Source organism: Heptranchias perlo, chromosome 44, assembly GCF_035084215.1.
Source record: "Heptranchias perlo isolate sHepPer1 chromosome 44, sHepPer1.hap1, whole genome shotgun sequence".
NCBI lineage: Eukaryota > Metazoa > Chordata > Chondrichthyes > Hexanchiformes > Hexanchidae > Heptranchias > Heptranchias perlo.
This window is the reverse complement of record NC_090368.1, coordinates 2,514,911-2,537,050: the sequence shown is the minus strand read 5'-3', so window position 1 is coordinate 2,537,050 and position 22,140 is coordinate 2,514,911. Positions and strand designations below refer to the sequence as shown.

The following is a 22,140-nucleotide window of genomic DNA, read 5'->3' as shown; positions in this document are numbered from 1 at the left end:
TAAAAGACTGGATTATAGCATCTCAGATCAGGCATGCGATGTTACTGTAAAAAGTCTCTGCGTGAGTGGGGTATTACATTGAATTTACAGCACAGGCACAGGCCATTCGGCCCAACTGGTCTATGCCGGTGTTTATGCTCCACACGAGCCTCCTCCCACCCCTCTTCATCTCACTGTCAACATATCCTCCTATTCCTTTCTCCCTCATGTGTTTATCTATCTTCCCATTAAATGTATTTACATTATTCGCCTCAACCACTCCATGTGGGAGCGAGTTCCACATTCTCACCACTCTCTGGGTAAAGAAGTTTCTCCTGAATTCCCTATTGGATTTATTAGTGACTCTCTTATATTTATAGCCCCTAGTTCTGGTCACCCCTGCAAGTGGAAACATCTTCTCCATGTCCAGCCTATCAAACCTTTTTATAATTTTAAAGACCTCTATCAGGTCACCCCCTCGACCTTCACTTTTCTAGAGAAAAGAGCCCCAGTCTGTTCAGCCTTTCCCGATAGGTGTAACCTCTCAGTTCTGGTATCATCCTTGTAAATGTTTTTTTGCACCTTCTCCAGTGCCTCGATATCCTTTTTGACGAGGGTCTGTCTCAGCAGGTCCCGAGAGCCCAGGTTATGGAGCGTCGGCACTAACCTTGGGACCGTAGAACGCCCCGTCCCCTGGGTTCAACTCCCAGGGTTTGCCGAACTCCTTCAAGCTGTTCTCCAGTTGCTGCGGAGAGAAGAGTCACCACATCAGAGCGAATTATCACACGTGCTGTATGGAGGGGGTGGGGGGGGGGGGGCAGCCTGGATCGACCCTGGGCACCACCAGCCTCCCGCCCACCCCACAAAAATACCGCTCTTAGCGCCTGCACTTAACCACACCGGGGTACTGTGGGTGGGGGAAAGAACCCTTTGCTGCAGTAGTGTGTGTGTCAGCGAAATGACCGACTGAGATCGCTCGTACAGGACGGGGCAGAGTAGCGATTTAAACTCCGCCCCTGGAAATCTAAACCAGAAACTGCTGAAAATACACAGCGGAGCAGAAATCCGTCTCGGCCGGGGGCGCAAATCGGACCAGCCGCCCGTTACAGGCCCGGCCCAACGTCCAACTCTGTGGACTGCAATCGCTCCGAATGTCGAGCCGGGCCTGAAACGGACGGCTGATCCCGATACCGCTCGAGACGGATTTCTATCCCAGTGGGTCTGTGAAGGACAAGAAACAAACAGGTTAATGTTTCGGATAGGGACCCTACTCCAGGTGTCAGCCGTGGCTCGGTGGGTCTCACTCTCGCCTCGGAGCCAGAAGGTCGTGGGTTCAATTCCCACTCCCAGAGAGCCCATAATCCAGTCCGACGCTCCCAGTGCCAGTGCTGAGGGAGTGCTGCACTGTCGGAGGCGCCGTCTTTCGGATGAGACGTTAAACCGAGGCCCAGTTTGCCCTCTCAGGTGGACGTAAAAGATCCCACAGCCACTATTGGAAGAGCAGGGGGAGTTCTCTCCGGTGTCCTGTTCCAATATTTATCCCTCGACCAACATCACTAAAGAGATTATCTGGTCATTATCATATTGCTGTTTCTGGGATCTTGCTGTGCGCAAATTGGCTGCCATGTTTCCTACATTACAACAGTGACTACACTTCAAAAGTACTTCACAGGCTGTAAAGCACTTTGAGACGTCCTGGGGTTGTGAAAGGCGCGACAGAAACACAAGTTTTTTCTTTTTTTCTTTTCGAAATGAAATTATAACAAGGGATGTCCCTCGAAACATTAACCCTCGAGTTTCAGATGCTGCCCGAACCCAAGGGGTGCTTCTGGCGCATGGAAACATTCCCTTCCTGTACCTTCTCCGCTTGGTCCCAGATTTCTACGTCCCCCAGGAATTTCTCTGGCCGAGTGGAGAGGTAGAGCCTGAAGCTGAAGCCGAAGACTTGATACACTGCCTGGAGGAAGTCGAGGCAACCTTTGATCTCATCTTCAATCTGCGGAGGAACGAGCAAGGAAGCAGAAAAATGCAGTTACCACGCCTGAAGATGAAGGAGGGGCGGAGCAGCACCTCAAACTGCGTTCCATGACAACAGCAGCCTCGTCCAGTCTGTGAGGCCATATCATTCAGGCTAAAACTAGCAACTGGATTTATTTAAAAGGAATATAATTACAGAGAAGCAGAAGACAGCAAGAGACTAGTAGTACAAATACTTAGAGAAGCATAAAGATTGAGTCAGTCCACAAGAATCTTAACTGTGGCTGAGTAGTAATGTAGTGCCCTCGTACTATAAGAAAATGTTCAAGTCATAGGTATTAAATTCAAGACATTAACGGCCTTCCTTCTGAGATGGCCTATGATGGGTCAGATTAGCGATAATGAATCAGTCTATAAGATTCTTTGACACCTATCTGCAATCAGTACCATTCCCATGATTAGAATACACAAGTACTATTGTCCTTCAAAGGATCAATAATTTAATGAGTCCTGAGAGCAACCTAGAGCAAGCAACAGGCCTCCCAAAGTTTTACATGCATTAACATTTCAAAGACACAAGAGAATTTCTGATGTAACTGACGTACTGAGGCAAATGACATCACCGTGGGAACCAGTTTATGGTCCCTCATGGAGATGTGAGTGGCTCCAGACAGTTTAGTGTATTGTCTTGCCCCTCATAAGGACAAAGGATTTTTAAGAGTAGCGTTAACTGAAGACTATTTTAGATTCTCAATATATTGGCCTATGCAAAACGTCACAATAAAAAGGCAGTGAAAACAGCCATTATTCAGGTATAAAACCATCTATTTCCACCTCAGCAGCATTGCTCGCCTCAACCCTCAAATTCTGCTGAAACGTTTCTCCACACTTTTGTCACCTCCAGACTCAATTACTCCAAAGATCTGCTTGCTGGCCTCCTGAGTTCCACCCGTCACAATTTGCAATTCGCCCAAAACTCTACTGCCTGCGCTTCCTCATCCTCCTGTCCCGGTCGACCTTCATCGGCACCCCGTCACCCAACCCGTTCATTTCGAAATCACTGTCTTCCGCTACTAGCCCCTTCCGTGGCCTCGCTCCTCCCTCCCTTTGCGACCTCCTTCAGCCCTACGCTGCTGCACGGCCCCCTACAGTCCTCCGGGGACTCTCTCCCATCCACCTCCGGCTGCTGAGCCCTCCTCTGCCCTGCTAACTCTCGCCCGTCCGTCAAGAGCCTCGTCAAAGCGGTGCTCGGTGTCTGTGTATTTTTGTGAAGGGACGTTTAACCATAATAAAGGCGTGTGCTGTTGTGGCTGGTCTACCAGGGGGTAGGCAGCACAACCGATCCACGCCACGTGCCATACTGCACTGCAATCAGGAGTGGTAACGGTAGCTGTTTCCCCTTCCCTAGCCTGGGGGATTGTAGGACCCACAGACCGCATACCTGGGTTATCAAATTCAGCAGCAATCGTGCTTCGTCTCGCTTAACCTGCTGCTCCTCCACACATGGGTCGGAGGTCGGGTTCCCCCTCCCCGGGTCGATTCACGCCCCTTTTCTCTTTTTCTTCCCCCCCCCCCCCGCCCTCGGACTCTCCGATCTCAAGGGCACGCGCGCGCTCGCTCAAATCCTTCTGCTCACCTGCTCCAAGGTGCAGAAGATGTGGGCGTCGTCCTGCTGGAAGCGCCGCGCCCGCACCAGACCCGACAGCGCGCCCGAGAACTCGTTCCTGTGGAGCACGCCAAAATCGGCCAGTCGGAGCGGGAGCTCCCGCCAGGACCGGGGGCGATGGTCGTACATCAGACTGCGAACGGGAAGGAAGAATCATTACAACAACGTGCGCCTTTAACGTAGTAAAACATCCCAAAGCGCTTCGCAGGAGCCCTCCCGGGGCAGGTACAGCACGGGTTAGATACAGAGTAAAGCTCCCTCTACACTGTCCCATCAAACACTCCCAGGGCAGGTACAGCACGGGTTAGATACAGAGTAAAGCTCCCTCTACACTGTCCCATCAATCACTCCCGGGGCAGGTACAGCACGGGTTAGATACAGAGTAAAGCTCACTCTACACTGTCCCATCAAACACTCCCAGACATAAATCAGACAAAATTTGACACCGAGCCACATAAGGAGGTATTAGGACAGGTGACCAAAAGCTTGGTCAGAGAGGTAGGTTTTAGGGAGGGTCTTAACAGAGAAGGGAGGAGGAGCAGAGGCGGAGAGGTTTAGGGAGGGAATTTCAGGGCTTAGGGCCTAAAACTACTGACGGCTCGGCCACCAACGGAGAGACGATGCGCAAGAGGCCAGAATTGGAGGAGCGCAGAGGTCTAGTTAGGGACGAGGCAATGGAGGGATTTGAAAACAAGGATGAGAATTTTAAATGGACCGGGAGTCAATGTAAGTCAGCGAGCAGAGGGGTGATGGGTGAACGGGACTTGGTGCCTCAGTTTAAAAGACATTCAGGATCTCTGTTTGTCTTCCTCTCCTTACCCCCTCCAATCTTTTTCCACTGGTGAGCGGGTTCCTCAGGCGCAGGCTGCCCTGCTCTACTGTACCCAAGTGGCCATTATTCTTGCATGAGCTGAGAGTGCACATGAAGCACTTTGAACTGTTTCTGAGAGATGCGACAAGGTGCCATAGAAAAAGCTTGTATCTCCACATCGCCTTTGACGACCTCAGGACGTCCCAAAGCGCTTTACAGCCAATGGAGTACTTTTTGAAGTGTAGTCACTGTCGTAATGTAGGAAACGAGGCAGCCAATTTGAGCACAGCAAGATCCCACAAACAGCAATGCGATAATGACCAGATAATGTTTTTAATGTTGGTTGAGGGATAAACAGTGGCCCCAGGACACCGGGGAGAACTCCCCTGCTGTGGGATCTTTTACGTCCAGCTGAGAGGGGCAGACGTCTCATCTGAATCATTTTTTTTTATTCGTTCATGGGATGTGGGCGCCGCTGGCGAGGCCGGCATTTATTGCCCATCCCTAATTGCCATTGAGAAGGTGGTGGTGAGCCGCCTTCTTGAACCGCTGCAGTCCGTGTGGTGAAGGTTCTCCCACAGTGCTGTTAGGAAGGGAGTTTCAGGATTTTGACCCAGCGACGATGAAGGAACGGCCGATATATTTCCAAGTCGGGATGGTGTGTGACTTGGAGGGGGAAATCATCCGAAAGACGGCACCTCTGACAGTGCAGCACTCACTCAGTACTGCACCGGGAGTGTCAGCCTGAATCATGTGCTCGGGAGTGTAGGATTTGAACCTACTGACCGTCTGACTCAAGAGGCGAGAGTGCTGCCCACCGAGCCACGGCAAATGCCAGTGTTGCTTCCACAGTACTCACCAGTGTCCGGGGCAGTTCATGGGCTTCAGGGCGAAGGCCTCGCCCTCCAGCTCGAAGGAGAACATGTTGTCGCTGTAATGCTCCCAGTGGCCCGACACCTCCCACAGCTTATTGTTAAACACATTTGGGGTCACCACCTCCATGAAACCCCGCTTCCGATACTCGCTCTGAAACGGCAGAAGGTTCAGGCCGTCAGGACCTGGAGGCAAAGAGAACCGAGCAACCGGTTTACTCACAGTTAGTACTGGGTACAGTTCCAGTATTTTAGCCACTTTCTGGCACCTTGACCCAGTTGGCTATTCCACTAGTAAGCCAGGACATGTCTGATTACCAGGGGAGGGCGGGGTCACACTGTCCCATCAAACACTCCCGGGGCAGGTACAGGGTTAGATACAGAGAAAAGCTCCCTCTACACTGTCCCGTCAAACACTCCCAGGGCAGGTACAGGGTTAGATACAGAGTAAAGCTCCCTCTACACTGTCCCATCAAACACTCCCAGGGCAGGTACAGGGTTAGATACAGAGTAAAGCTCCCTCTACACTGTCCCATCAAACACTCCCAGTGCAGGTACAGGGTTAGATACAGAGTAAAGCTCCCTCTACACTATCTCATTCTGGAGAGAGAAGTGATTTGAGGGATATGTTGAGCAGGTAGGTGGGGGCTGTTGATCCATCGAAAAAAGGATGGGCTTTTTGAGGCAAACGGGCTTTTGTTCAAAGTGCACCCGTCTTTACTTCACACTGGTGCTTGTTTCTGTGACGTGCACATTACCTTCAGGAAGTCAGTGAGAGTGTTGTAGATGTAGGCTCCCTTTGGCAGAAAGAAACAGCTCCCAGGGCTCAGCTCGTGGAAGAAAAACAATTCCTGCTCCTGTCGGAGAAACAACACACTCGGCAATGAGTCGAGAACGATACAGACTGCCGTGTACCCTCTCATATTACTGTATAATAGTCAGGGACCTCACACCCTCTCATAATACCCTGTATAATAGTCAGGGGCCTCACACCCTCTCATAATACCCTGTATAATAGTCAGGGACCTCACACCCTCTCATAATACCCTGTATAATAGTCAGGGACCCCACACCCTCTCATAATACCCTGTATAATAGTCAGGGGCCTCACACCCTCTCATATTGCCCTGTATAATACTCAGGGACCCCACATCCTCTCATATTACTGTATAATACTCAGGGACCCCACACCCTCTCATATTACTGTATAATACTCAGGGACCCCACACCCTCTCATATTACTGTATAATAGTCAGGGACCCCACACCCTCTCATATTACTGTATAATACTCAGGGACCCCACACCCTCTCATAATACCCTGTATAATAGTCAGGGACCCCACACCCTCTCATATTACTGTATAATAGTCAGGGACCTCACACCCTCTCATATTGCCCTGTATATGAGTCAGGGACCCCACACCCTCTCATATTACTGTATAATAGTCAGGGACCCCACACCCTCTCATATTACCCTGTATAATAGTCAGGGACCCCACACCCTCTCATATTACTGTATAATAGTCAGGGACCCCACACCCTCTCATATTACTGTATAATAGTCAGGGACCCCACACCCTCTCATATTACCCTGTATAATAGTCAGGGACCCCACACCCTCTCATATTGCCCTGTATAATAGTCAGGGACCCCACACCCTCTCATAATACCCTGTATAATAGTCAGGGACCCCACACCCTCTCATATTACCCTGTATAATAGTCAGGGACCCCACACCCTCTCATATTACCCTGTATAATACTCAGGGACCCCACACCCTCTCATATTACTGTATAATAGTCAGGGACCCCACACCCTCTCATATTACCCTGTATAATAGTCAGGGACCCCACACCCTCTCATATTGCCCTGTATAATAGTCAGGGACCCCACACCCTCTCATAATACCCTGTATAATAGTCAGGGACCCCACACCCTCTCATATTACCCTGTATAATAGTCAGGGACCCCACACCCTCTCATATTACCCTGTATAATACTCAGGGACCCCACACCCTCTCATATTACTGTATAATAGTCAGGGACCCCACACCCTCTCATATTACCCTGTATAATAGTCAGGGACCCCACACCCCCTCATATTACTGTATAATACTCAGGGACCCCACACCCTCTCATATTACTGTATAATACTCAGGGACCCCACACCCTCTCATATTACCCTGTATAATAGTCAGGGACCCCACACCCTCTCATATTGCCCTGTATAATAGTCAGGGACCCCACACCCTCTCATATTGCCCTGTATAATAGTCAGGGACCCCACACCCTCTCATATTACTGTATAATAGTCAGGGACCCCACACCCTCTCATATTACCCTGTATAATAGTCAGGGACCCCACACCCTCTCATATTACCCTGTATAATAGTCAGGGACCCCACACCCTCTCATATTACTGTATAATAGTCAGGGACCCCACACCCCCTCATATTACTGTATAATAGTCAGGGACCCCACACCCTCTCATATTACTGTATAATAGTCAGGGACCCCACACCCTCTCATATTACTGTATAATAGTCAGGGACCCCACACCCCCTCATATTGCCCTGTATAATAGTCAGGGACCCCACACCCTCTCATATTACCCTGTATAATAGTCAGGGACCCCACACCCTTTCATATTGCCCTGTATAATAGTCAGGGACCCCACACCCTCTCATATTGCCCTGTATAATACTCAGGGACCCCACACCCTCTCATATTACTGTATAATACTCAGGGACCCCACACCCTCTCATATTGCCCTGTATATGAGTCAGGGACCCCACACCCTCTCATATTACCCTGTATAATACTCAGGGACCCCACAACCTCTCATATTGCCCTGTATATGAGTCAGGGACCCCACACCCCCTCATATTGCCCTGTATAATAGTCAGGGACCCCACACCCTCTCATATTACCCTGTATAATAGTCAGGGACCCCACACCCTCTCATATTGCCCTGTATAATACTCAGGGACCCCACACCCTCTCATATTACTGTATAATACTCAGGGACCCCACACCCTCTCATATTACTGTATAATAGTCAGGGACCCCACACCCTCTCATATTACCCTGTATAATACTCAGGGACCCCACACCCTCTCATATTACTGTATAATAGTCAGGGACCCCACACCCTCTCATATTGCCCTGTATAATACTCAGGGACCCCACACCCTCTCATATTACTGTATAATACTCAGGGACCCCACACCCTCTCATATTACTGTATAATAGTCAGGGACCCCACACCCTCTCATATTACCCTGTATAATAGTCAGGGACCCCACACCCTCTCATATTACTGTATAATAGTCAGGGACCCCACACCCTCTCATATTGCCCTGTATATGAGTCAGGGACCCCACACCCTCTCATATTACTGTATAATACTCAGGGACCCCACACCCTCTCATATTGCCCTGTATAATATTCAGGGACCCCACACCCTCTCATATTACTGTATAATACTCAGGGACCCCACACCCTCTCATATTGCCCTGTATAATACTCAGGGACCCCACACCCTCTCATATTGCCCTGTATATGAGTCAGGGACCCCACACCCTCTCATATTACTGTATAATACTCAGGGACCCCACACCCTCTCATATTGCCCTGTATAATACTCAGGGACCCCACACCCTCTCATATCACTGTATAATACTCAGGGACCTCACACCCTCTCATATTGCCCTGTATAATACTCAGGGACCCCACACCCTCTCATATTGCCCTGTATAATACTCAGGGACCCCACACCCTCTCATATTACTGTATAATAGTCAGGGACCCCACACCCTCTCATATTGCCCTGTATATGAGTCAGGGACCCCACACCCTCTCATATTACTGTATAATACTCAGGGACCCCACACCCTCTCATATTGCCCTGTATATGAGTCAGGGACCCCACACCCTCTCATGTTACTGTATAATACTCAGGGACCCCACACCCTCTCATATTACTGTATAATACTCAGGGACCCCACACCCTCTCATATTACCCTGTATAATACTCAGGGACCCCACACCCTCTCATATTGCCCTGTATAATACTCAGGGACCCCACACCCTCTCATATTGCCCTGTATAATACTCAGGGACCCCACACCCTCTCATATTACTGTATAATAGTCAGGGACCCCACACCCTCTCATATTACTGTATAATAGTCAGGGACCCCACACCCTCTCATATTACCCTGTATAATAGTCAGGGACCCCACACCCTCTCATATTACCCTGTATAATACTCAGGGACCCCACACCCTCTCATATTACTGTATAATAGTCAGGGACCCCACACCCTCTCATATTACTGTATAATAGTCAGGGACCCCACACCCTCTCATATTACCCTGTATAATAGTCAGGGACCCCACACCCTCTCATATTACCCTGTATAATACTCAGGGACCCCACACCCTCTCATATTACTGTATAATAGTCAGGGACCCCGCACCCTCTCATATTGCCCTGTATATGAGTCAGGGACCCCACACCCTCTCATATTACTGTATAATACTCAGGGACCCCACACCCTCTCATATTACCCTGTATAATAGTCAGGGACCCCACACCCTCTCATATTACCCTGTATAATAGTCAGGGACCCCACACCCTCTCATATTACTGTATAATAGTCAGGGACCCCACACCCTCTCATATTGCCCTGTATAATATTCAGGGACCCCACACCCTCTCATATTACTGTATAATAGTCAGGGACCCCACACCCTCTCATATTACTGTATAATAGTCAGGGACCCCACACCCTCTCATATTGCCCTGTATAATATTCAGGGACCCCACACCCTCTCATATTACTGTATAATAGTCAGGGACCCCACACCCTCTCATATTACCCTGTATAATATTCAGGGACCCCACACCCTCTCATATTGCCCTGTATAATACTCAGGGACCCCACACCCTCTCATATTGCCCTGTATAATAGTCAGGGACCCCACACCCTCTCATATTGCCCTGTATATGAGTCAGGGACCCCACACCCTCTCATATTACCCTGTATAATACTCAGGGACCCCACACCCTCTCATATTGCCCTGTATAATACTCAGGGACCCCACACCCTCTCATATTGCCCTGTATATGAGTCAGGGACCCCACACCCTCTCATATTGCCCTGTATATGAGTCAGGGACCCCACACCCTCTCATATTACCCTGTATCACACTCAGGGGACCTGTACCCCAACTGGGAAGAGCTAACTCAGCATAGATTGGGGATGAAATGGGGGCCGTGCCTGCTCTGTGCGGCTCGTGTATTTAAAACATTCCCTAATTTTCCCTCTCCAAACACAAGGCTTCTCACCTTTCCAATTTTTCGATGGTCCCGATTCTTTGCCTCTTCCTGCAATCGATCCCATTCATTCAGCGCCTTGTTATCCGGGAAGGATATTCCATGGATCCTGTGCAGTGGCTCCATGTCGGAGTTCCCAGCCCAGTACACGGCAGCACCCTGACATCACAGCCGAGCAGCATCAAAGAGGGAACAACAGCTGTCAGCTTCTTACACAGAAATTACAGTACAGAAAGAGGCCATTCGGTCCAACTGGTCTATCCCACCCCTCTTCATCTCACCCCTTCAATTTACCCTTCTATTCCTTTCTCCCTCATGTATTTATCGAGCGTCCCCTAAAATGCATCTATACTATTCGCCTCAACCACTCCATGTGGCAGTGAGTTCCACATTCTCACCACTCTCTGGGTAAAGAAGTTTCTCCTGAATTCCTTATTGGATTTATTAGTGACCCTCTTATATTTATGGCCCCTAGTTCTGGTCTCCCCCACAAGTGGAAACATCTTCTCTACGTCTACCCCATCAAACCCCTTCGTAATTTTAAAGGCCTCTAATAGGTCACCCCTCAGCCTTCTCTTTCCCAGAGAAAAGAGTCCCAGCCTGTTCAATCTTTCCTGATAGTTATAACCTCTCAGTTCTGGTATCATCCTTGTAAATCTTTTTTGCACCTTCTCCAGTTCCTCGATATCCTTTTTGTAATATAGGGACCAGAACTGTGCACAGTGCTCCAAGTGCGGTCTAACCAAGGTTCGATACAAGTTTAACATAACTTCTCTGCTTTTCAATTCTATTCTTCTGGAAATGAACCCCAGTGTTTTGTTTATATTTTCTATCGTAAATCAGCCATTGGCCTCTATCGTGAGGCTCTGCGGTCGTCAAGGTGAAGAGTGTAAGTGCTGAGGGAAATGGGGTGCTGTCCGTTTCATGTACATAGGAACAGGAGGAGGCCATTCAACCCCTCGGGCCTGTTCCTCCATTTAATTAGATCATGGCTGATCTGTACCTCAACCCCTTTGATCCACATCCCTTGACAACCTAACCTAACAAGAATCTCAGTCTTAAAAATCTCAACTGACCCCCAGATTCCACAGCTTTTTGGGGGAGACGCCTTCCAGATTTCCACTACCCTTTGCATGAAAAACTGCTTCCTGATTTCACTGGCTCTCATTGCGGCCTCGTTCTGGATTTCCCCCATCAGAAGAAACAGTTTCTCTCTCTCCACCTTATTGAATCCCTTTATCATTTTTAAGACCTTGATTAGATCACCACTTAACCATCTAAACTCTGGGAATACAAGCCTAGTCAATGCAACCTGTCCTCATAATTTACCCTTCTAGCCCCAGAACTCAGTGTCAGCATCAAACACTCCCAGGGCAGGTACAGCACGGGTTAGATACAGAGTAAAGCTCCCTCTACACTGTCCCATCAAACACTCCCAGGGCAGGTACAGCACGGGTTAGATACAGAGTAAAGCTCCCTCTACACTGTCCCATCAAACAAACCCAGGGCAGGTACAGCACAGGTTAGATACAGAGTAAAGCTCCCTCTACACTGTCCCATCAAACACTCTCAGGCCAGGTACAGGGTTAGATACAGAGTAAAGCTCCCTCTACACTGTCCCATCAAACACTCCCAGGGCAGGTACAGGGTTAGATACAGAGTAAAGCTCCCTCTACACTGTCCCATCAAACACTCCCAGGGCAGGTACAGCACGGGTTAGATACAGAGTAAAGCTCCCTCTACACTGTCCCATCAAACACTCCCAGGGCAGGTACAGCACGGGTTAGATACAGAGTAAAGCTCCCTCTACACTGTCCCATCAAACAAACCCAGGGTAGGTACAGCACAGGTTAGATACAGAGTAAAGCTCCCTCTACACTGTCCCATCAAACACTCCCAGGGCAGGTACAGCACGGGTTAGATACAGAGTAAAGCTCCCTCTACATTGTCCCATCATGCGGGGGTGGAGGAGGGGCAGGGAAGAGAGAGACTGATCTCATATCTATACAGAGAATGGCCCAAAACCCACCTTCACGATGCGGAAAGCCTTGATTTGGCCAATGTGCCTGATGTGGGGTCCTCGACACAAGTCAACCAATGAACCACACCTGAAGGCGGAACAAACAACATGAAAGCAAATCAAGAAAAGTGGGTCCTCACTAACAGGAGATCACAGAGAGGAGCAGGTACTGACCACCTAATCAACACTATGGTGAAGCTACGTCCCAGGCAATCACCAGCAGGTCAAGAGGTAAGAAGGTAATTCGGCCCAGCACTCAGGCTTGTTTGATATGGTCTCACGTTGAACAACACTGGGACGATGAGCCTGTCCAAGAAATAAGCTGGCAAATATCTACCTCTGTTTAGCGAGGGGATTGCAGTTTGGCAATCAGGACCTGCAGTGAACATCAAGGTGAATTGGACAGGACCCGTGCAGTGAATTCAAATGGTGCAACTTCCACCACGAGATGGTGATTTAATCCCCAACACAGCTCACTGAGAACCTCTTGTGGCAGAAACCTGGCACTGCGACACACCACCAGCAGGTAAAACTTGGTAAAATACTTGAAGAACTCTGTTGAGTTGGTCAGGAATTAGACCAGTGAAACACTCAGTTCTTTTTCTTAATGATAAGATTAATCATCATCTCATCTGACCCCACATCCTCTCCATCACCAAGACCCCCTTCTTCCACCTCTGTAATATCGCCCGTCTCCACTCTGCCTCAGCCCACCTGCTGCTGGAACCTTCATCCATGCTTTTGTTACCTCCAGACTCCACTATTCCAACACTCTCATCTTCCACCCTCCGTTTCCTTCAGCTCATCCAAAACTCTGCTGTCCCGTATCCTAACTCGCACCGAGTCCTGTTCACCCATCACTCCCTGTGCTCGCTGACCTACATCAGCTCCTGGTCTGGCAACGCCTCAGTTTTAAAATTCTTATCCTTGTTTTCAAATCCCACCATGGCTCTCGCGCCCCCCTCCCTATCCCTGTAACCTCCTCCAGCCCTACGACCCTCCGAGATCTCTGTGCTCCTCCAATTCTGGCCTCTTGCCCATCCCCGATTTTAATCGCTCCACCATTGGCGGCCGTGCCTTCAGCCGCCTCGGCCCTAAGCTCTGGAATTCCCTCCCTAAACCTCTCCGCCTCTCTCTCCTCCTTTAAGACGCTCCTTAAAACCTACCTCTTTGACCAAGCTTTTGGTCACCTGTCCTAATATCTCCTTATGCGGCTCAGTGTCAAATTTTGTTTGATAATCGCTCCTGTGAAGCACCTTGGGACGTTTCACTACGTTAAAGACACTATATAAATTTAAGTTGTTGTAAAAACAAAACATAGTGGGGTTCCCGACTAACTATCACAGCCTCTGTGCCATACAGACCAGGAAGGTTTCAGGTTCAATCCCTAGTCTGTGCTGAGTTAGCCTAACTGAGTTGAAACATTCACTCCCTTCACCACCGGCGCACTGTGGCTGCAGTGTGTACCATCCACAGGATGCACTGCAGCAACTCGCCAAGGTTTCTTCGACAGCACCTCCCAAACCCGCGACCTCTACCACCTAGAAGGACAAGAGCAGCAGGCACATGGGAACACCACCACCTGCACGTTCCCCTCCAAGTCACACACCATCCAGACTTGGAAATATATCGGCCATTCCTTCATCGTCGCTGGGTCAAAATCCTGGAACTCCCTTCCTAACAACACTGTGGGAGAACCGTCATCACACGGACTGCAGCGGTTCAAGAAGGCGGCTCACCACCACCTTCTCAAGGGCAATTAGGGATGGGCAATAAATGCCGGCCTCGCCAGCGACGCCCACATCCCATGAACGAATAATAAAAATATAGCTGTGGGGCACAAACGTGGTGATAGAATCCCTGGGTTAACAAAGGGAAAGATCGCCCAGGGCTCCTAATCACCATCTGGCATCGTCTGCTCGATACGTGCACCTGTGGGTGTCGAGGCGAACACAGGATCAGGCTCGACTGCGATGCCACCCGAGGTTGAACAGCCCGACACCCAACCTCTAGGCTCGTACGTGGAAGGAACCAGAGGGCAGCAGTTCCCACAGAACCCGTACCCCAGCAAGAGCCCGTGCCTTCAGAAGAGGATTAGAGGCAGAGAAGCAAATCATAACACTTAGAATTAACACACAGAAGTTGGCGACAATAGATAAATTCGGATTACCTGTAAATTGTAGCCATTGGTGTTGTCACCTTGTTCTCGATAAATCGTAACTTAAACTTGTTGTACTAAGGAGGAAAAACATTTTTAAATGAGATTTAGCGATCCCTCCCGTGCCCAGAAATTCACAATTTCTCCAATGCACTCGGACTCTACCTTGAAGAGTTCTAAAAGCTCCTCTCTGTGCACCTCCACCCTCTCGAAGGGGTGCTCCTCTTTCACCATCGACCTGCAGATATTTTCCAGCTCTGGGAAATCACTATTGGGAACAGGCCTGTTTGGGAGGAGGGAAAGAGAGGGAGTAGGCAGGGAAGAGAAGGAGTAAGTGGGGAGGGTGGGGAGAGGGAGTAGGTGGGGAGGGTGGGGAGAGGGAGTAGGTGGGGAGGGTGGGGAGAGGGACCGAGGAGAGACAGGTGAAGCAGTGATGCGATGAGGCTACTAGCTTTAAAGAAAATAAAAGCATTTACACATCACAAAATCACATCCTCAGGACGTCCCAAAGCGCTTTACAGCCAACTAAATACTTTCTGAAGTGTAGTCACTGTTGTAACGTAGGAAACGCGGCAGCCAATTTGCGCATAGCAAGATCCCAAAAACAGCAATATGATAATGAGCAGATAATCTGTTTTTGGTGGTTTGGGTTGGGACCAGGACTTCTGCTGAACTCCCTGCTCTTCTTCAAATATTGCCATGCATTTTTTTTTTACAATCTACCCGACCAGATGAAGTCGCAACAACAACTTGCATTTACACAGCATCTTTACCGTGGTAAAATGTCCCAGGGCGCTTTATAGGAGCGTAAATCAGACAAAATTTGACACTGAGCCACATAAGGAGATATTAGGACAGGTGACCAAAAGCTCGGTCAAAGAGGCAGGTTTTAAGGAGCGTCTTAAAGGAGGAGAGAGAGGCGGAGAGGTTTAGGGAGGGAATTCCAGAGCTTAGGGCCGAGGCAGCTGAAGGCACGGCCGCCAATGGTGGAGCGATAGAAATCGGGGAACCAAACACGGGTCCCCTCAGCCTGCCAGGCTCGGTTGCTCACCGCCGACACCAGGCGAGGCGCCGGGGTGAAGTGGGGGGGGGGGGGGGGGGTCCCCTCGGAGTCCTACACGGCCAGCGTGACGGGGAGAAAAAGAGAAAGGTTGAAGTTCTCCGTTCAGCGTAAGGATGCGGAGGCTGGGAAACCATACTCACCTGCCTTCCATGTACATGTCGTAGAAGAATCCGTTCTCTGTGTTCGGCCCGCGGCACAGCAGGCCCGCGTAGAAACGCTCCATGGCAGCTCCAAGGAGGTGGGCGCTGGAATGCCAGTACACCTGTGCAAAAAAGCACAAGGGCAAAACGTAACGACAGGAGCAAGCAGAGAGTCACAGGTTTACAAGGCTGATTCCAGAACGGAGAGGTTATAACCGTCAGGAAAGACTGAACAGGCTGGGGCTCTTTTCTCTAGACAAGAGAAGGCTGAGGGGTGACCTGATGGAGGTCTTTAAAATTACGAAGGGGTTTGATAGGGTAGACGTAGAGAAAATGTTTCCACTTGTGGAGAGACCAGAACTAGGGGCCATAAATATAAGAGAGTCACTAATAAATCCAATTGGGAATTCAGGAGAAACTTCTTTACCCAGAGAGCGGTGAGAAAGTGGAACTCACTACCTCAAGGAGTGGTTGAGGTGAATAACATAGATGCATTTAAGGGGAAGCTAGATAAACACATGAGGGAGAAAGGAATAGAAGGATATGCTGATAGGGTGAGATGATGTAGGGAGGGAGGAGGCTCGTGTGGAGCATAAACACCGGCATGGACCAGTTGGGCCGAATGGCCTGTTTCTGTGCTGTAAATTCTATTCCAGGTCACGATGCTGACTGGCTGCAGTGACCTCAATCCCTGTGGTGCTTGGGCTCACCATCCTCCCTTTTAATTAGTCCACTTCACTCTCACAGGACACCTAAACAAACCAAAACAGGAAGCCACACATCGACTGTTACCCACACTAGTCTTTTCCAAACTTTCTAAGGGGGGCGGGGGGGGTGATATTGATCGACTCCCAGGCACCTATTGTCCTAACTTCTTCGACTGTCAGTTGCCCAAAATTCAACAGTGAGACATTTTCAGAAAATCCCTTTCTTTTCTTACTTAGCGGCACAGAATCATTGATGCTTCCAGCAGAAAAGGAGGCTGTTCGGCCCATTGTGTCTGTGTTGGTTCTTTACTAGAGCAATCCAACTAATCTAAAAAACTAATCCCACTGCCCCCCTCTCTCCCCATAGTCCTGTATCTGCCTCTGCTTTAAAGATTTATCCAATTTTCCCTTAAAAGGTACAATGGTCTCTGCCTCAGCCACTCCCTGTGGAAAAGCATTTCATGCTCCAATAAACCCTCTGTAAATAGAAATTTTTCCTAATCGCTCTCCTCACTTTCAGTGAGGATTTATAACATATTAAATTGGCTATGTATGGCACGCACTCCTTATTTGGGCATCATCATTCTGTGACACACAGTATTGCCTGCAGCTGCACACTTCTACCACTAGTGGGTGCTTTATAAGGTTCAGAAGCAGCAGCTCCCCATATCTATACCTATAGAATTACTAACGGATTGGAGGGAAATTCACTTTGTTTTGACTTTTCATGGGCAAAGTTAGGGGACATTCACTATTTTTAAACTGATGACCCCTTGTCACTGACTCTCCAATCAGAGAAAGTTGTGTTTCCCTGAACACACTATCAAACTCTTTCAGAATTTTAAAAATCTCTATTAAATATCCTCTTCAGTGGAAATAGCAACCAAACAATGTGTGAATAAGTCAAATACAGAGCTCTGGTTAGACCCCATAAGTATTACGTTCGGTTCTGGACACCGCACCTTAAGAAGGATATATTGGCCTTGGAGAGGGTGCAGCGCTGATTCACCAGAACAATACTGGGGCTAAAAGGGTTAAATTATGAGATCAGGTCGCACAGACTAAGCTTGTATTCCCTCGAGTATGTAAGATTAAGGGCTGATCTAATTGAGGTGTTTAAGATGATTAAAGAATCTGATAGGGTCGATAGAGAGAAACTATTTCCTCTGGTGGGAGAGTCCAGAACAAGGGGGCATAACCTTAAAATTAGAGCCAGGCCGTTCAAGGGTGATGTCAGGAAGCACTTCTTCACACAAAGGGGAGTGGAAATCTGGAACTCTCTCCCCCAAAAAGCTGTTGAGGCCGGGGGTCAATTGAAAATTTAAAAACTGAGATGAATAGATTTTTGTTGGGTATTAAGGGTTACGGAACCAAGGCGGGTAAATGGAGTTAAGATACAGATCTATTGAATGGTGGAACAGATTCAAGGGGCTAAATGGCCTCCTCCTGTTCCTACGTAACAAACTTGAAGGGCTGAATGGCCTCTTCCTGTTCCTATGAAACAGGCTCGAGGGGCTGAAAGGCGTCCTCCTGTTCCTAAACAGAGTTCTCCAGACGTTGTGCCCGGGACAGACACAAATCGGCTGGCCTTCAGTTTTGAGCTCGCCCCTCACTCACCGCATTTGCTGCCTCGCTGTCGAATTTCAGAACCTCCACGATCGAGTCTCCCTCCAGCGGCCGGTCAAGATCCCACAGTGCTCCGTTCACTCGGGCCACCACTGCACTGTCCGCCAGCCCCCGACTGTCAGCCCAGAGGGGAAAAGGAAGAATTCAACTTTTTTCCTCCTTGTAGGTTGGAAGACATCAATTATTTTGGAAGAGAAAGCCATTGAGTCTGTCCCTTTTTCTTGGATCAACCCCCACCTTCTTCCCATGTCCCTCAACCCCCTTCTCTCCCTACAAACATCTCATGAGCCCATTCGCACTTCAATATCCTTCCTGGGTAATTTATTCCACAGCTTCATTGTCCTTTGAGTGAAAAAACTGCTCCCCCTGACTGCAGAGGAGGTTTAATAGAATGGTACCAGAGATATGGGATGCGGGACTCCAGATTTGTGGAGAGACTGGAGAAGCTGGGATTGTTCTCCTTAGAGCAGCAAAGGTTAAGGGGAGATTTAATAGAGGTGTTCAAAATCATGAAGGGTTGTGATAGGGTAAATAGGGAGAAACTGTTTCCAGTGGTACGAGGATCGGGAACCAGAGGACACAGATTTTAAGATAATTGGCAAAAAAGTTGTCGGGGGAGGGGAAAACTGATGAGGAGAATTTTTTTTACGCAGCGAGTTGTTATGATCTGGAATTCACTGCCTGAAAGGGCGGTAGAAGCAGATTCAATAGTAACTTTCAAAAGGGAATTGAATAAACAGTTGAAAAGAAATTTGCAGGGCAACAGGAAAAAAGTTGGGGGGGGGGGGGGGTGCGAGTGGGACTAATTGGGTAGCTCTTCAAAAAGCCAGCACAGACATGATGGGCCGAATGGCCTCCTTGTGTGCCGTATCATTTAATGACTACCCTTCTTACGCATAATATCTTCATTTCTAACTTGTGTCTCTTAGGATTTCAACCCTTCACCAAAAGGAACGATTTGCCTGGACCAATTTGTCAATTCCCTTCAGAATCTTGTAAACTTCTATTCTGTCATCTCAAAGTCTCCTCTTTCCCAAAGAAAACAATACCCCCAACTTGCTTAACCTTTCTTCAGAACTTAAATTCCTGAAATCCAGAATAGTCTTGCAGCTCCCCTCTCAAGCTTCACCTAAGCTTGCTCTTGAATCAGCTCCTGAGCAGTGTAGGAAAGACAGCCATGAGCCAGCCCATTCTGCAGTCTCTGACAGTAACTCATCTCACCTTCACTCATTAACCCAACACAGCTCAGTTACAGCTCTTCCGAAGGCCCAGTGGGACAAACGTTTGTGCAAAACAAAATCTTAATTCAGTGTTTCACTGAACTTTGTACCCCCAAGGAAGGAGATGTTCATACTGGGGATTGGAACTTTTCACACACTCAGTGCCAGCATCAAACACTCCCAGGGCAGGTACAGCACGGGTTAGATACAGAGTAAAGCTCCCTCTACACTGTCCCATCAAACACTCCCAGGGCAGGTACAGCACGGGTTAGATACAGAGTAAAGCTCCCTCTACACTGTCCCATCAAACACTCCCAGGGCAGGTACAGCACGGGTTAGATACAGAGTAAAGCTCCCTCTACACTGTCCCATCAAACACTCCCAGGGCAGGTACAGGGTTAGATACAGAGTAAAGCTCCCTCTACACTGTCCCATCAAACACTCCCAGGGCAGGTACAGCACAGGTTAGCTGCAGAATACACTGTCACAACAACATGCTTCAGCCTGAACCTCAAAAAGACACCCAGTTCTTTTTCCCTTCCCTACTCTGAAGCAGCCAATCTCCTGATTTCTTTAAAGCTCCGTCTTTCAGTGGAAGTCAGTTTGAATATTCTGACCTGATTGCTCTGATGATTTGGTACGGGCTGGTTTTCCACGACTCCCCCTCCACGCACTTCCCATCCGCCAGGCTGACCTTGATCGGCCGACTGTCTTTCGAGGCTCTCTCTCTAAGGATTTCATCGTGAGTTGCCTTTAGTTTCTCAAACCGCTGTAACCGCTCCTCGACATACGGAGGCCAAGGCTTCACCTGGAGGATGCAGGAAGAATTTACATCTCTGAGCAAGGACAAAAAGAAAAACTGGAAAATGCAGCCCACGTCAATCAGCAAGTGAAAGGGAAAAGACACGTCGATGTTTTTTTTTGTTTCACCCTGGCCCAGTGTCACTTACCTGCGTGCCACCGCCATCATCAAATCGTTTTCTGCAATGCTTGCCCGTATGTTCATTATTAGGTGCTGCTTCTGCTGTACTCTATCAACGAAAGTGAAAGGAGGTCATTATGGCTGCAAAATAGTTTAATAGCTGGCTCTTCCCTCTTCTCTCGAGACCCATAAAATGCTGAGGCCTTGTATCATTTCAGGCCCTGAGGTGAACTTATTTATATTTTAGCGAGCTCGGGGTGGGGGGGGGGGGTTCCCTCTATTAATGTAGAAGGGATGGTGATCAGGGGTGTAGACGCTGGTCGATTTCCCCCCTTCCTAAGTCAGGGGTGTTATTGTAGCCTCCCTTGAAGTACAGGAAGATCCAGGGCTGTGGGGCAGGCAGCAGGGCAGTGGGATTCGTTTTTGGATTATTCCAGCAAGGACCTGGCACAGGCGCAATGGGCTGAATGGCCTCCTTTTCTACAGTTACGGCTTTGTTGTTGCTCAGTCTGAGATCAGCGAAACAGTACAAGCCAGAGCTGGAACATGGGGCCTCCCTGATTTATGTGTTCCAATAATATAAAATGACCCCCCCCCCCCAACATCACAGAGGGAAGCATGGCAAAGTATTTTTATTAAGGCTGTAAGGAAATATTCAATAACAAAAAAAATACGTAGGACTAAAATTACGTAGCAGGTCTCGCATTCGGTAAAATAAAGTCCAGGAGTTCAACAGACCCAGCAGCGTCGCAGGCGAGGCTCTGAGGCGGTGGAGACGCGGCTGAGCCCCAATCTCCTAACAGACAGACTCCAAACAGCGACAGCCATTCCCTTCAGCCTCTTTCATGTCCTCTCCCTGGGCGCCGCCATGACAGCCCCTCGCCAGCCGCCCATTGGTCCAAACAATGTAACCAACTGCGGCAGCCCGCCTTCCGATTGGTCAATGTCCCCATCAATCAAAGGCTTGAGCTTCCGCATGGCGCTGCACCCAAATCCTTCCGGGAGAACATTAGCCAGTTAGTGTTATTATAGTCAGGTTTTGTTATACCACAATTACTGTTATATATATTTTTTTAAAGTTTGGGGCAAATTACCTGTGCTGTGTCCCATCCCCAGTGTTGTTGAACCTATGGGAAGCAAAATAGAACTCATTAGCTTTAATTTTAAAATAAAGCCTATTTATATTGACATATTAAAAAACCTGACATCTGCGCACACTTCATGTCAACTTTTCCCATTATAAATTCCAACCATGCAAATTTATAATGGAAAAAGCAAAATACCGCAGATGCTGGAAATCTGAAATAAAAACAGAAAATGCTGGAAATGCTCAGCAGGCCAGGCGACATCTGTGGAGAGAGAAATACAAAATTAATGTTTCAGCTTGATGACCTTTCGTCAGAACATTCTGACAAAAGGTTATCGGCTTGAAAGGTTAACTCTACGTTTCTCCACATTTTTTTTTAGAAGTGCAAGTGATAACGTTTTATTTAAATTGTATAATTCCATTTGCAAAAAAAATTAGGCCAGCTGTCCGCAATCAGTGATGGTAATTTTCTTGGTGGTTTTGCCACTTGAGCTGCCAAACTTTTCCATCTTGTTTATAACATCCATGTTGTAATGGATGCTAGATAAACACA

The 22,140-nt window shown here is 48.5% G+C and overlaps 1 protein-coding gene across 1 annotated transcript in view; it reads right to left on the bottom strand.

Moving 5' to 3' along the window:
* Positions 1–21,379, bottom strand: part of LOC137306590 (threonine--tRNA ligase 1, cytoplasmic-like) — a 32,678-nt gene extending 11,299 nt beyond the window's left edge. The window contains exons 1-14 of the mRNA XM_067975885.1: positions 21,239–21,379; positions 20,529–20,609; positions 20,196–20,386; positions 18,350–18,473; positions 16,026–16,147; positions 14,988–15,105; positions 14,835–14,899; positions 12,674–12,752; positions 10,657–10,803; positions 6,064–6,162; positions 5,293–5,459; positions 3,593–3,755; positions 1,838–1,975; positions 647–724 (exon numbers count right to left, since the gene is read on the bottom strand). Of these exons, the coding sequence (XP_067831986.1) occupies positions 647–724; positions 1,838–1,975; positions 3,593–3,755; positions 5,293–5,459; positions 6,064–6,162; positions 10,657–10,803; positions 12,674–12,752; positions 14,835–14,899; positions 14,988–15,105; positions 16,026–16,147; positions 18,350–18,473; positions 20,196–20,386; positions 20,529–20,609; positions 21,239–21,328 (1,662 nt within the window). The 5' untranslated portion in view covers positions 21,329–21,379. The remainder of the gene's footprint in view (positions 1–646; positions 725–1,837; positions 1,976–3,592; positions 3,756–5,292; positions 5,460–6,063; positions 6,163–10,656; positions 10,804–12,673; positions 12,753–14,834; positions 14,900–14,987; positions 15,106–16,025; positions 16,148–18,349; positions 18,474–20,195; positions 20,387–20,528; positions 20,610–21,238) is intronic.
* Between the last annotated feature and the right edge of the window lie 761 nt (positions 21,380–22,140).